The sequence below is a fragment of the Festucalex cinctus genome, chromosome 2 (genome assembly GCF_051991245.1).
Source record: "Festucalex cinctus isolate MCC-2025b chromosome 2, RoL_Fcin_1.0, whole genome shotgun sequence".
NCBI classification, from domain to species: domain Eukaryota; kingdom Metazoa; phylum Chordata; class Actinopteri; order Syngnathiformes; family Syngnathidae; genus Festucalex; species Festucalex cinctus.
In genome coordinates this window covers 28,788,794-28,804,484 of record NC_135412.1, presented here as the reverse complement: position 1 = coordinate 28,804,484, position 15,691 = coordinate 28,788,794, and the positions used below count along the sequence as shown (strand labels likewise).

General features: G+C 37.8%; 2 protein-coding genes across 3 annotated transcripts; one reads left to right on the top strand and one right to left on the bottom strand.

The window, feature by feature from the left end:
* Positions 1-1,420: 1,420 nt before the first annotated feature.
* Positions 1,421-4,822, top strand: pomca (proopiomelanocortin a). Its single transcript, XM_077514297.1, has 3 exons — positions 1,421-1,486; positions 4,092-4,188; positions 4,261-4,822. Exons 2-3 carry the CDS (start codon positions 4,096-4,098, stop codon positions 4,711-4,713), a joined length of 546 nt encoding a protein of 181 aa, XP_077370423.1. The 5' UTR covers positions 1,421-1,486; positions 4,092-4,095; the 3' UTR covers positions 4,714-4,822.
* Positions 4,823-4,933: 111 nt separating this feature from the next.
* Positions 4,934-14,508, bottom strand: iqcb1 (IQ motif containing B1). 2 transcript variants are annotated; one of them, XM_077514291.1, is made up of 14 exons: positions 14,097-14,508; positions 13,265-13,433; positions 13,055-13,172; positions 12,902-12,977; positions 12,664-12,763; positions 10,518-10,684; positions 10,245-10,339; positions 10,047-10,165; positions 8,586-8,652; positions 8,398-8,473; positions 6,987-7,147; positions 5,838-5,975; positions 5,593-5,749; positions 4,934-5,284 (listed from the first exon to the last, which is right to left on the bottom strand). In XM_077514291.1, the coding sequence occupies exons 1-14, from the start codon at positions 14,197-14,199 to the stop codon at positions 5,085-5,087; spliced, it is 1,746 nt and encodes a 581-aa protein (XP_077370417.1). In that variant the 5' UTR covers positions 14,200-14,508; the 3' UTR covers positions 4,934-5,084. The 2 variants fall into 2 exon arrangements, with proteins under 2 accessions (XP_077370417.1, XP_077370418.1); XM_077514292.1 differs by having other exon boundaries at positions 14,050-14,195.
* Positions 14,509-15,691: the final 1,183 nt, after the last annotated feature.

The following is a 15,691-nucleotide window of genomic DNA, read 5'->3' as shown; positions in this document are numbered from 1 at the left end:
TTGGTCTAAGAGCCATTACTTGGTTCCCGTCGTCTCCTCCATGTATCTGTTTGTCAGGGACGTTCAAGGCCACAGGAAGGGCTAATGGCGCCACGTGTTCCATTAGCGGCAAAAGTATTTTGGGAGGAAAGGTACGTATGGCCTTTAAAAGAAGTGGAAGACATTCTAAATGGTCTACGTGCGTGTTGCAGTGTTTGTTATTATTTGGTTGAGCCGTTATACAACATAATTGAAGAATTGTAAACACTAAACTGCTTCATAGCCTCTTTTCACAAAATGCAACCAACTATATTACTGTGTAGGTAATTGTATGCCTCAGAGCGTTTGATATTGCTCATTGCCTCACAGTCTCAAGCACTCAAGAGGTCACAAGGTTGCTGAACACGCAACATTGTTGTCGCTGGACACTTTTTAATGTCACCTCTTATTTGGTTCCATAAGTAGGTAGTGTGACTGAAATGTTTTCACTTATAAGCTGTGCCAACTGTTCCCACATTGTTTACGTCTATAGAAAGTGGAGTCGAAATGCCAGTTCCGGTTCATACCGGAAGTCGCACCCATAATTTATGCAAAGGCTCAACAGGCCATGTTTAACAAAATGCAAAAGCATGTAAAAGCTCTCAAAATTTCTGCTAATTAAATTAAAAGAAACAACCGTTGACCAATCATCAGCAATGTCAAACCGATGTATATCAATTTATATCTGGTTTACATCTTTTATAAAAGATGATTCAGTATGCATCTCGAAGATACATGTGGTGTAATGATCCGATTGAGTTCATCAAATCTGATTTTCTGATTCAAATCGTTTTTTATTGCACCCCAAATAAATCTATGAAAGAAAAAAGAAAAATAATCACTGATGAGTCCTACAATATCAGGTATGAGGGAAACATAACTTCAAATGAACAGAATCTGTATAAAAAGGGAAATATTCTGTGTTTCAGTCAGTTGGGTGAAGGTGTGGAACACTTTAGTAGCACTTCCAGGATGTAAAGCTTGAAAAATATTTCAGTTTGAAAGTGAATTTGAAAATCTCCGAAGTAAAGTACTGAACCCTGCAGAGGCATGGCCAATCTCATTGAGAGATGCTGAGCCTGCAGACAAAAGAACGCCACGGCAGCAGGTGTGCAAGCGTGTAACCGCACACCTCGGTTTGCAGGTTAAAATCCCATTGACGACATAACAGCCTGGTGTTAATCTACGCAATACAATATTTGACATTTACCAGTACACATAACAGCAAAATGTTTTTTTTTTCATAACTTGTTTGGTTTCCATGATGAAGTGATGCCCGTTAGTGATGCTTTTGTCACATGGTCAATTAATCCGCAAATAATCGTCAAACAAAGACTAGCGATGACGTTCTTGTGCGTGTGGGTTTACGTGTGTATGTGTGCCCTTGCCCTTGGCAGACAATATAAAAGTGGGCTGATCCAGGAGGATCCAAGAACCCAGCAATCATCAAATAACAGACAGACCAGAGGTAAGACTTACTTTGATTGTTTTCCTTCTTTCATTGTGTTAAATTCTCTTGACTTATGTGGATCTTTTCTTGTCGATTGAGTGTTCAAAATAAACAACATAAGGTAGTCATATCAAGAAGAAAATCTAGTACTCACTTTTTCATACCTCTTTACGGTTGTGGGTGAGCTGGACTCTATCCCACTTCACTCTGGGGGAGATGCAGGAAACACCCTGGACTGGTCGCTGGTCAATCGACATTGGATAACAATTTATACTCACTTTGGTTATCACCGTCACTGAGTGGGAATTGTTATCCATCCCACCTGCATGGAAAACTACAATATCTTCAGTGACTTATGGCGTCAACTTAGTCAAGCAAAACACCAAAACCAAAAATAAACTTTAAAACAAGACACCCTGGACTTGTCTTCAGTCAATTGCAGAATACATAAAGACAAAGAAACAACTTTGATGGACAATTTAGATTCAATTTTAATTTGCAGCTATCCACACAGGAAGGCCTTGATTTCAACCTATAACCTTGAGTTGAGTTGAACTCAGAACTGGGATGCAGACGATGTATGGCGGTAAATCACAACTTTTATCTAAATGGAAGATGCCACAACATGCCAGAAAAGTAATTCGTGAAGTGACGTGTGTGTCAGTGGTGGGAATTAACAAAGTACAAATAGAGTATATTTCTGAACATAACCTGAGTATTTTTCTGATGACTTTTTAGTTTTACAGTAGACTTACTCCATTTGAAAACAAATATCTGGACTTATACTACACTTATTCCAAACAGGCAGCTACTTTTTTACAACATTCGTGGACAATGTTAAAAAGATATCTCAACTACTGCTGAGCCAAATTGAATTGACTGAGATACTGAGGAAATCAAAAATTCTCTGTCCTGTGTGAAAACATAAATTGTTTTTTTGTTCTCATGACTTACATTATACATACATATATATATATATATATATATATATATATATATATATATATATATATATATATATATATATATATATATATATATATATATATATATGTGTGTGTGTGTGTGTGTGTGTGTGTGTGTGAGTGTGTATTAGAGCTGTCAAACGATTAAATTTTTTAATCAGATTAATCACATTTTAGAATTTTGATTAATCATGATTAATCACTGACTTAAAAAGTTTTTTTTTTTTCCCAACATATTTTGCCCGCTAAATTTGAAGCACACCTGTTATGTGTTAATTTTTTCGACATTTAATGTTATGAGGAAGTCTTCAAAAATTTATATCCACTGCACACGTTCATCCTGCTTTTTCTAATCAATTAGTTATTTGCATAATTTAAAAATGGGAAAAAATACCTATGGCATATGTAAACATTTATTAAATGCTTTACTTTAATGCATGTACCATGTGTACATGTACCATGTAACCATCTGCTGTCGGCTAAAAAGGATCATCTGCGGTCAAAATTAATAGTGTGATTAATCTCTGGCAAAACAATGATTAATGCGATAATTTTTTTGTGATTAATTAATTAGTTAACGCTTAACTTTGACAGCACTAATATATATATATATATATATATATATATATATATATATATATATATATTAGGGGTGTTAAAAAAAATCGATTCGGCGATATATCGCGATACTACATCGCGCGATTCTCGAATCGATTCAATAATTTTTTTTTTTTAATTTTTTTTTTTTTTTTATTTTTTTTATTTTTTTTTTTTAAGAGCTCAGAATTGTTCATTCGGTAGTCTTACCGATTCAACGTCTTATCATCATTGCCTTTTTTGTATGTGTGTGTGTGTGAATCGATTTTTAAACTTCCATTTTTAATGGAAAAATATTCAACAAAACGTCTGACTTCGGGTTAGGATTCACACCTTGAGCATGGAAGAATGTTATATGAACGGAACATTAAGCCTTAATATTTTATTTTAATGCTGTTCAAACATGAAAATGATTACAACCTCTATAAGACTGAAATTTCAGATAAATAAATAATACATTTTCATATAAATATTACGCTCTACAAGCTTACTGTATTAGTATTAGTATTTTCTAAATTTGAATGAAAAAAAATCGCAACAATCGACTTATAAATTCGTATCGGGATTAATCGGTATCGAATCGAATCGTGACCTGTGAATCGTGATACGAATAGAATCGTCAGGTACTAGGCAATTCACACCCCTAATATATATATATATATATATATATATATATATATATATATATATATATGTATATATATATATATATATATATATATATATATATATATACACATATATATATATATATATATATATATATATACACATATATATATATACATATATATATAAGAACCCAGCAATCATCCATATATATATATATATATTGTTAGTCAGTTCACAAGTTTATGGGAAAATGTCGTTATAGGCAACAACAAAACAATCCAGCCAATGCTAGCTAGCATTGTAAAGTAGCTAGCTATGTGAAATGTGTCCCAATTAAAGACACATTACAAATATCATTGTTTACTTTTGTACCTCAACACATTTCTGTTTTTACTTTATTACAGGAGATGAATCAGGGCTTCTTTTACCATATTTTGTTTTTTTGGCAGGAGGATGTGTCCTGCATGGCTATTGGTGACCGTGGTGCTTGTGGGCGTGGCCAAAGGAGCCGCCAGTCAGTGTTGCCAGGACTCAAAGAGCATGATGGTAAAACACAAGTGTCGTCATCCTGACAAAGTGCAATTTTAATTTATTGGTGTTTACATCACTTCACTTCAGGAGTGTCTGCAATTATGTCATGCCGACCTAAACCCCAACTCGGACCCCCAACTTCCTCCCCCCGTGCCTGACACTGACACCTCCCTCCTTGCCAAGCGCTCTTACTCCATGGAGCATTTCCGCTGGGGGAAGCCCGTAGGCCGAAAACGCCGTCCCATTAAAGTGTACACGTCCAACGGCGTGGAAGAAGAGTCGAGTGAAGTTTTCCCCGGGGAGATGAGGCGCGAGTTGCCCAACGAGCCTCCAGCAGCTGCGGGGGAAGATGAGGTGATGGGGGAGGACGGAGTCCAGAAGAAAGACGGCTCCTACAAGATGAAGCACTTTCGCTGGAGCAGCCCGCCTGCCAGTAAACGCTACGGTGGCTTCTTGAAGACCTGGGACGAGAATGAGGAGAGACCTCTGGCCACGCTCTTCAAGAACGTCCTCGGCAAAGGTGGACAGACGCAGAAGTAGTAACACGTTTTGTGCAGGGGGTCAGCTAAGAATTGACCGTTAAATATTTGAGCCACTACTGACTGTAAATATTGATGGCATGGAAACATAAAAGTTCTTGCAAACAAAAGCATTACAGCCTGCTGCTTTCGAAACTCATACAACTGTCATCTCATTTTCATCTTAATACACGACTGAGTGTGTTTTCGGTGCCAGACCACATCCTCGCACAAACTTGAAATCGTCTCTCACACACAAAGCATTTTATTTGGTTGAGACTGAAGAATAAACATTAAGGACAGCAAACTCAAAACACACAAAAAAATGTACATTTATTTAACATTTCAATAGCAATTTCAAGTAGAGTATACAATAACTAATATGACGGTTCATCAGCTGGTGTCCACTCCGCCAAGTTGCATCTCCTTTGCTTTGACTCCTTCGGTCGTCTCCCCAAGAGTTCGCCACCAGGGCAGCCTGTTGGCCTGTAGCCTGGCATTGTGGGCATCACGAGCCCGTTTGGCGACGGTACCAGAAGGGCTCAGGAAGGACTTGATATCGTTCGCCGTGACAGCAGAGAGGGGCGGGGCATCTGCGGAGGAAGAGAGAGAAAATCACATGACGGCTCAAGGCGAGACTTTCCCATCTTTCTAGTCAATCTCAGAGCACACATGCAGACATTGATCTTCTCATTCATTCTGTCCATTTTCAATGAAATATTAAAAACAAATTCAGTCTCGTCACACCATTTTCTATTTTTGGACCATCAGTAACTTGCAAACTTTGTTTTAACAATGAAAAGAAAACATTCAAATCATACAGATGCCACGGCTGGTGTGTCCTGACAATTATCACTTTCAAACACCAAACAATGAACCAATTGCAAAGACGCCAACAAACCTTTGAGTAGATCCAGCTGAGTGTGAGTGTGAGCTAACAAGGATGCCATTTTGTGCTCCTCCCACTTCTGTCGCACTGCCTGTTGCAGTAACGCCTGCAGCCGCCACTGCACGTCGACGTGGAGTTGATCACACTGCTGACGACTCACCCCAATTGACTATATACATATACACATTTATATATATTAGCGCTCAGCAGTGGTACAGTGTCCCTGTGTAAAGGTAATTCAATGTCAAACAACTTACTGGATGTAGATTGATGTATTCCTCCACCTGTCTCTTTAACAATGCCCTCTTGCTATCTGTCAAACCCTCATGGCCAATCCAGCAAAGTCCAGAGGCCAAGACTTTAGCTGCCCGACGTTCTTGGAGAAAGCGACGGACCTGAAAGGTGGCAGTGCCAGTCACACACAAATTCAAATGCTATCAAACTGTATATAATATTGAAAACTATTTTGCTGCCAAACGTTATCCAAAAACACAACCCCTACAGTGCTCGCTGATTTTGAGCATTTTCCCTCATCTTTCAAGGTAAACAGAATATTGTGTGCTATAGCTATGTAAACATTGTAGATAGCATTCTCTCGTTAGGAAAAAGAAAAAAAAAAAAAAAAGTATGATTTTACCTTGTACCTTTACCTAGTAATCACCATTTGAAAATAGCCAATAATCAATTTGAGTGACACGAAGCTATAATGGAGAAAACGAGCTTTTTGTGAAAAGATAAATTTTCTGCACAACAGTGACCTGACACTAATATTTTTTGTTTAGTGACTTTCTGTGAATTAGATTTAATGCGAAAATCACTTTGATCACTCACATCATCCTATAAAAAGTACTTCCTAAGATCCGCCATGTTGTCACCTCATTTAAATTGCTTTGATCACTTGATCCCATTGAAAAGAGATACAATGCTGCCATCTGGTGGCCATAATTAGTAGGTGTTGTTTATTCATTTATTTTTTTAGCTCATTCATGCCCAAGACATTGTGCTGCCCATTGGGGGAATGTATATGAGGCCAATTAATGTTGATGGCGGTACTCGTTGGGAATTCTGTTGACGTTAATTTACGTTGATGGCAAGAAAAGGGTTAAATTATATTGTGTGTTAAAAAATATTACATGAAAATGACAAAGAATATTTGACATATTGAGGAATGGATAACTTTATATTTCTTTCTACTACTTTTCAAACATGTGTAAGCATGTCATTCATTACAAAGGATTGGGTTGACTACAGTCTAACATTCTCGTGTTGATTTCATTAATGGTTTGCTTCCGTTAGTATTTTTGTTTGCTTTGTCTTTTCTTGCCCTCACAAGTGTACTTGTATTAACAGTATGCTGTTGTTGTTTTTTTTAAATACAAAATAAACATTAAAAAATGCATGCATACAGCTCTCTGCAGGGTCCTGGCAGCATGCTGCTGTGCGTGCGCAAGTCTCAATGTAGGTCGTTGCGAGTCAACGCGTCGTCTGGCTAGAAAGCCTCGCCAGGCGCTCTGGATCAAAATGGCTGCACGGAACTCGCATTCGAGCAGGTACGGCTGCACCTGGTCTGGATAGGAAAAGGAGTTAAGAGCATGTATGCGTGTGGCGAATGTTTTGTGTGAGAAATGGTTGAGTCACATGACTTGACTCAAGTCAATTGCCAAATTTGGGATTTGCTTGTCTAAGACTCGACTTGACTTAGTATTCATGGGATTTGAACTTCATGACTTGTTTACATTTGAAAGTGGCCCCGATTAACCCCAAATAATAATCAGTTGTTGAAGTAGTCCTCTCCTGATTTATTTATTTATTGGGGCTATTTAGAAGTAGCCTGAAGTTTTTATGCAAATAAAGCTTCAGGGCTGTTTTTGCACAGATGAAACTGGGGGCAACAATCAAGGTAGAGAGAATTATGAACAATTTGAAATAGCAGTCAGTCAGTGTTAGTATCAGTAAAAACAAAAATGTCAGGAAAGCCTACTAGAACAGCTAAACCGAGGTTAATCAGATGGCAGCAGTTGTGTGCTGACTCCCATTTAACGTTTGGTGAATCCTAAACTTAGTCAAATCACAGTTATAAGTGGGTGTGCACACTTTTGCAACCACATTATTGCAGTTTATTTTTACTCTCCCTAGCAATTTTCCCCCCAATTAAGTTGTACAGATTATAAGACATCTTAATGGTGGGAAAAGCATCAAAATCATTTTCTGTTGTCATTTTTTTTAAATATCACAACTATCTATTAGGGATGTAACGATAAGGGCAATATCGTGATATCGTGATATTAAAACTGCCACAAAATCGTCGTCATGTTCACAATATTTAAAAGGAACACATCTGTTTAAAAAGTCAAGTTGATTTCCATTTGTGCAGTTCTAGCACCCTCTAGTGGCTAGATTATTAGTGTAATTTAATTTTCATTGTGGATGTTTTAGCCTTCTATGTTTAAAATCTATGCTAATTGTCAGATGAAGGGGAACGTAGTTTGTCAATGTGTGCTTGCATTAGCAAGTAAGTACCTCAATATTGTTATGAGAGATTGTCGGTCGTTTATATACATTGCTGTTATGTAAAAAAGCATGATATTTTTTTGTTTTTTGTTTTTTTGTTTTTTGTTTACAATATTGTGATCTTTTTTAAATATCACCAACCCCCCACCGTATCGTGATAATTATCGTATCGTGACCTTCATATCATGATAATATCGTATCGTGATGTTTGGATATCGTTACATCCCTAACTATCTATTATATTCATGACATATGTGGCTTCCTCCCACCTTGCATATGTGGGGGTGAGCGTGTGTGTAATTATACCAGGAGGTAGACGCTGCAGCAGTTCTTTCTGTTTTTGATGGAACTTTGTCCTTGCCTGTTGACGCTGCAGACACACCTACACGAACACGCCATGCACACACACGCACCCCCACAAACACACCCCCACAGTCATCTTGGGTGCTGCAGATGTATGCTAGGTTTGCGTGTGTTTGTGTGTGTGTATTAACCTGATAATTCAACTCCTCTTGCTGCCGCTGTGCATCCCTCTTCTGTTGCTGCTGTCTTCTGCGAGCTCTGACACACACATACAGACACACTTTATTAACACCTCTCTCAATATTTTCAGTCTTCTTTTAATTATTGCTGGGAGATTATTACCCGACTTTAATTCATTTAAGTTTAGTTGTTGGAATTATTGCTTTTGACTCATTCCCTCCCAACCATTTTGACTGAAGCAACCCCCTTCACTCCCGGCAAATTTACTGTTTTTTTTTGACTGATTTTGCAAGGCCCACAGAATATTGTGTTCTATTGCTATAAAAATATGGAACCTGTAGAGAGTAGTGACGGGAGTCGGAGGCGGAGTGTTGAAGCCCGGAGCCAAAGACTGGCGTTTTATTGACATCAGCTTCTCAGTGTTTAACAACAACTCCCTACTCTGCTGGAGGCTAACAGGCCAAATAACATTTCCTCCTTTCATCCTTTCATCCTAACCAACTCCTCCCACCCGGAACGCCCCCTTCGTCCCAACGTTCCATGGGTGAATTATGTTCCCATCACTACAAACCTACCAAAAGAAAGATTAGTCTCTTCTTTCATCAGGAACAAAAAAATATATGTATCTGTTTCCGTTTTGCAGAAATTAGCATTAGAATATAGCTAAGTTTCATCATTTTTCACAAATCTATTTATTGTTTTGTATTATTTATTAATTGTGAGTAATTGAGCTTTTTTTTCAACTGGTTGATTTCCTTTGCTCTGCTGCCACCTGCTGGCCGTTTGTGTAATAAGTTACTACCATTTCTTCAACCGTTCTTTGCAGTTGAGAGGCTGCATCAAAAAGCCTTTTGTATTTTCTAGCATAAAAAAAACATGAAGAAACATAAATACGTCTTTGGGACACTTAAAATAGAACGTATTTATACGTTTTTCGGGAGCAAATGAGTTAATCATGTGACTAGGGATAGACCGATAATCAGGCCGATTATCAGCACTGATATTGGGCATTTTGACAAATATCGGTATCGGCCTTTTTTCAAATCTGATGGCCGATAAAAGGTAAAAATAAAACCATTTTAATCTCAGGAAACTATTTAATTTTTCATTAAACTTTATAAGAGATGCTGCTGACCCTGAGAATTAAAGTTTAAGGTTTCAGGGTTTGTTGTTGTTGTTGTTGTTGTTTTTTAAAAAAAACAAAAAACAAAAATAAAACAGCTATGGTATTTACTTCTTTTTCCATTTAACTTTTTAAGACATACTGATAACCTTGGGAGCTACCTGAACATTTTGTAGTAATTTAAAATGAAGTATATTGTCTAAGACAATTTTGGCATTTGTATTTAAAAAAATTTTAATATTAATATTCCACCCCTCATTTTTAATGAAAATGAATATCGGTTTCAAATATCAGTTACCGGTATCGGCCAAGAAAATACCATATCGGTCTATCTCTCCATGTGACACACCTGAAGCAAAGCTGCAGCATGGAAACCACTCGGCCGAGAGTCTTGATTCTACGTCTGGTCAGGTACGATCTCCAGGCTGCCTGAATCACACACGCCGCTCGCTCACGGTCAACAGAAGCCTAGATGAGATAGACGGGTGTCAGCAAAGACAGATAGACAGCGAGTGAACAGACAAGGAGACTCCCGCAGGTGACTCACAGTGCTTTCCTGAGACTGGGTAATTGCAATCAACTGATCAACTTCCTGGTCAAAGCCCCGTCCTCGCCAGTCTTTGTCTAACAGGCTGTCCAAACCTGCAAAGACAAACAGACATCTCCATGAACTGACAACATTGAGGAGAGAACATCACATTTGTGTCAACATTTGTCCCGCCTCTTGATCTCCTTGATACGCTCTCTGATGGGAGGAGCTAACATGCACAGAGGAGCGAGGATCCAGCAGGTTGCAAATAAAGAGATATCGCCACATAACCTTTGAAGTTGAGAAGGAAGGGCTGAAGAGGCAACTGATTGGCCATGTGGAGAATCAGTCTGACAGATGCTCCGCCCACTGCACCATCAGAGGTCACAGCTAATTGGCCAACGGCCTCATTGAGCATCAGCAGGATGGTGTCATCGCTTAAACTGGAGAGGAAGTCACTGTACACACCAGGAGGGACATGTTTTAACAGGCATGTTTTGACAACAAAAGATAAAGTTGTTACTACCATGAAAGCATTGCTATATCAATCATTTTTAAGCAATTGTAATTTGTTACTTATGGTGTTTCACCTTATAAGGTATGGTATTACGTTAGCTGACTGGCCGCACCGATTATTGGTGCTGATATCTGGCATTTTGGCAAACATTGGCATTTTTTTTTTTTTTTACGAATCTGAACGTTGATAACGCCGGTATCTCACTGTGGGGTGAATGCTTGCGAACATAGCGAATTTAGGGTTTTCATCAGGATTTGTAAGACGTTCACAGACAGTTTTTAGTTGTCACAAAGACATTTCGAACATTCAGACAAATTTCCACGCTCTTCGAAGATCTTTTGAAACCTTTTACGTGCCATGGCGAAAACCCCAAATTGCCTACATTCGCATTCATTTGTCGCTCAGTGACATAAAGGGAACTTTCATTTATGGATTTATTTACACTTTCACTTTAGAAAAAATAAATGATGTTAACACTGGGAACTCCCGACACTTTTTAGTTTTAAACATTAAATTGTAAAGCGCTTTGGACTAGGGCTGTCAAAGTTGAAGCGTTAATAGATTAATTAATCACAGAAAAATGTCACATTAATCACGTATTAACGCATATTAATCGCACTATTTATTTATTTTTTACCGCACTTTGAGGCTTGAACGTAACCGCGGATGGTAACATTGAAGGCTGCGTAGGTCAGTGATTAGGTGAATGCACGACATTTCCTACGCCTGTTGTTCCAAAATGAGCGGGGTGACTCCAGTTGATTTGCTCGGTGGTAAATTCCGCTTTGAAAAACACCCTGACGGGACTTTAGATTAAACAAAAGTAATTCGCATTTAAATAATTAATAATTGCTGAATTGCGACCAATTGATATGATGCTGTTATGTTTTGAGCAATACACGCATGCATGCCATTGCGTACATGCATTTAATCAATGTTTAAAAATGACGTTCAGATAATAAAATGCGTTGTCAAAATATTACGGTATTTTTCATTTATTTTATATTACACTAATATGCAAGTAATTTAGCTGATTAATCGTGATTAATCAAAAATAAAAAGTGTGATTAATCAGATTAAAAAATTTTAATCGTTAGCACTAGTTAAAAAGCTATATAAAAAGCAGTCCAAGCAGTACAATTTAAAAAAATAAGACATTATGTTTAAATTTTGCAAAACTTTATTTACAGTAGAAAACTTTATGGAACTATTTACATAGACATATACTTAGTTTTTAATTTAGCTTAACATGCTGATGATCCTGGAAGCTCTTTGCATTTTTTTTTTTAATGATTTTTAAACAAAACTGTAAGTAAAAGAATAAGTTTCTTGTTTTTTTTGTTGTTGTTTTTTTTTAAACTATATGTTCTCTTTACTGCAAATAAATATTGGCTTGAAATAACGGTTATCAGTCTCCTTGACTGCTAATAATCGGCATCTGTATCAGTATCGGCCTTGGGGAAAAAAAAAACATATCGGTCTATCACTAATATATTGTTTGGTTGAATTAGGTGTTTAAATATACAATGCTTAATTCTATTTAGGTTTATATGTCATTTTTAGAGCAAACTTAAACTGCGTGTAACAAATAAACAGCTTGAAGCAAGCATGCACTGCCTCTTATTTGGAAAACTGCACTGAGCAAGGTTTCTTCTCCAAAAAGTCACGTTATACAATAGCCAGACAGTAGAACAGGATTCAGGAATATACTTCAAACACTGTCTTTTAATAAATTTAAGTGTGATTGAATAAGTTTGAATTCGTTCAAAGCAAGAGGAAGGGGTAAAACTACTAATAACTAAACTAATAAACTAAAATATGTCTCCATGATGTTCTCTCGATATTACGTTTTTTCACCAATCACAGTTTGGTCTGGAATATATCGTATACCCAACAATATTTCCTGCGTGGGTGTGTTACCTCCTTGCTGTACATATATTAATCCACATCTGGACACAGAGCAGTGACATGGTGACCTCGTCGCAGCCCTGTATGACTTCGTAGTGGGAAGAACTGAGAACTAAGAACAAAAAAGTGGCATTAAATTAATTTCAATTGCAGTTCTCCCATCCAAAGTCTAATTTTGGAACAGTTATAAATCAATGATATTATTGATGATTATTATGGCAATTTCCAATATTCAGGAAGGCACTCTCACCTTGTGCGGTGAGCTGTACGTGCGCTTGCAAAAGCCAGCTGACTGAGTCCATCACCTTCCTGAATAGAGACACACACTGGCATCGCACACGCCAGTTATACCTTTTAATGTCATCCGCGATAGGCAGGTAAATATGTCTGCTCACTAACTCACCTCTGCTCGCATCGCAAGATGACTGGCCAATGACAGGAGGCCATCCATGACTGATGGCAGGAAAAGCCGATGAAAAGTCTCGGACAATTCACCAGGCTCCACTCCCACACAACAGGAACTAAAGTGACAAGCAGACAGACAGAAATGTTAGATCAGTAGTGTAGTCCAACAGGCAGAGAGAAGGTTGTTTGCCTGTTGTCTGGCACTTGCCTTGTGAGTGACGCAAGCGTGATGGCAGCTCTCCAGATGCTTTGCAGTTTTTGGGGATCCAGAGTGAGGAGGGTTACACATTGACTCAGGATACCACTCTGATACAAAAGAGACTTGATTCTGGTCAGCGTACTGCTGTCCTTCTGGACCGCCGCCATGTTCAAAAACTCTGGGTTTGATTAAAGATTGTACAGTATTTACTTTTTTTCCCCGGGATGATGCCAACATTTAAAAAAACAAAAAAGAGAAGAAGAACTAGAGAGCACATCAAATAAATGAGAACCAACCTTTTAATTTTTACTCATTTTTTTCTGATAAGAAGAAAGATTCATTACTACTCTAGCCATTTATATTGAGCTAGAATGCAGCTTGCTACTTTGATTTTAATCTATCTTTTATGGCTTGTGCAATCCATTTGTTTTAGTTTGTCATAGATTTCTGGCTTGGCTGCTCCCTGTTTCACCAATCTAAAGTAACCTCAAACGACATTTGACTCCATTTCACCAATTACATGTACCGTAGTCAGGCAATAGACACACTACCACACAGGAGCAAGTATGGCAGAAACAGAGCCATGCAAAACACAATCAGAAAAGGCAGAATACTCTTGGCCTCACATTTAATAGGTTTACCTCACAGACTATGAAAAAGAACAGTAAGTCATGCAAAGAAAAAACTTTTTTTTTAACTACTTAAATAACTATTTAGAGGACTTTTACTCGAGTCATATTATTTTTAAATTAAGAGTACTCTTACTCGAGTACATTTTTGCCAACTCTACCCACCTGTGACACAAATTTATTGAGTAACAGAAAGATGGTAAAGGTCTCACTCTTCAAATTATCATTCAGCAGCTTGATTCTGTCAGCAGGACTCAGACTTGTGTCTTCCAATTGTCGCTTCAGATGCATTACAGCCTCCTCATTCTGCTCCATTGTAGCTGTAGCCTCTTTATGTTCCTTTATACAGTATACTGATTAAAAAAAACAGTAAATACAAATTCACTGTACGCTCAACGCGCCAACAATAACACAATATAAAACACTCTCCACTTCACGAAACAAAGTGGGTTTAAATTCTGCCACGTTAGCACCGTTATACCGCTCCATTAGCGACTACAAATGTCACACCATTCACATGTAAACGTATTTTAAGAGCCGTCCATTAGCACCGTTAGCACGTGAAGCTAAACTACACCAACACGGGCTCGTCATCATCCTGCGACTATTATTTGGTTCTCTTGGGTGGCGCTCCACGATGACGTTAGAGGTCGTTTATTCACCACAGACCAATGTTAGTTGCCTCTCTTGAAAGATTTTGTTAATATGTGTGCAAAACTTGATAACTTTTAAAGAAAATTCACAAGTTAGTTGTCATAAGTTAAATGTCAGACTATGATGATTTTCTTTTTCTTACAGAGCATTAGTAGAATCTGTACTACATTTGTGATTGCCAGCTGCTTCAGTAACCTAAAAGTTATACATATTTAAAAAATAAAAATAAAAATATCAAATTTTTCGATTTATTAAAAGAGCAGGAAAGGTCATGTGTATATCCACACCACCTGACCGAACATACGGGTACTATTATAACAGTGTTATTTTCCCCATAGACCCAAATGTACTATTTACTTGCGTTAAATTATATATTACCATAATTGTGCAAGTTGTCTGTACTGGAATGGACTATGTCCTCACTAGTAAGACAATTCCGCATCTAAGAAATTCTATTGGCGCTTGAATGCTCTGAACCAATGGCAGGACAGCTCTTACATGTTGAGAAAAAAACCCCTCCGTATGGTATCGGCATCAGCCGATACTGCAAAGCTGGTTATCGGAATAGGTATCGGGGACCAAAAAACGGTATCGGAACAACACTAATTACCAGTGACTGATTTTTCCACTAAACTATACCTTTCACTACTATATTATTATAATAACTTGGACGCACTAGTAGTTGTCAAATAATGCAGTTTTGTGTACTAGTAGTTATCAACTACTACAAAGTTTTGCCTCACTGGTAAAATATAGTTCTACTAGTCCACCCTTGTCTTTCCACAAGTTCGCTGTATTGTCTGTCCGTGGTCTAGTATTGGCTCTTTGTCCTCACATGTAAAACAATTCGGCTGACTAGTATAATGATTGATTGCTGATTATGGCACACCAGTAGAACAACATTATTATTGATGTTTGCACCACTGCTATCTTCCACCTCTGTACTAGTAGAATACACTACTGTCAGCTAGTGCAATTGTTCTCACTAGTAGTATTGTTCTACTAGTGCAGCGAATTGTCAATGTAGGCTACGATAGTATCTTTGTTCTTATATGTCCACTAGAACGACTGTATTAGTGGCATTTTTACTACTTTTGGGTGCACTTATATGGGTAATTGTCATTTGCTAGTGCAATTTGCCTGACTGGTAACG

Bases quoted from the DNA above. Each gene is read 5' to 3' on its own strand.
- pomca (XM_077514297.1), top strand. From the start codon at position 4,096: ATGTGTCCTGCATGGCTATTGGTGACCGTGGTGCTTGTGGGCGTGGCC. The intron at 4,189-4,260 runs GTAAAACACAAG...ACTTCACTTCAG, and splicing joins AGGACTCAAAGAGCATGATG to GAGTGTCTGCAATTATGTCA.
- iqcb1 (XM_077514291.1), bottom strand. From the start codon at position 14,199: ATGGAGCAGAATGAGGAGGCTGTAATGCATCTGAAGCGACAATTGGAA. The intron at 7,148-8,397 runs GTATAATTACAC...TTTCCTATCCAG, and splicing joins GCTGCAGCGTCTACCTCCTG to ACCAGGTGCAGCCGTACCTG. The intron at 5,750-5,837 runs GTAAGTTGTTTG...ATATGTATATAG, and splicing joins AATACATCAATCTACATCCA to TCAATTGGGGTGAGTCGTCA.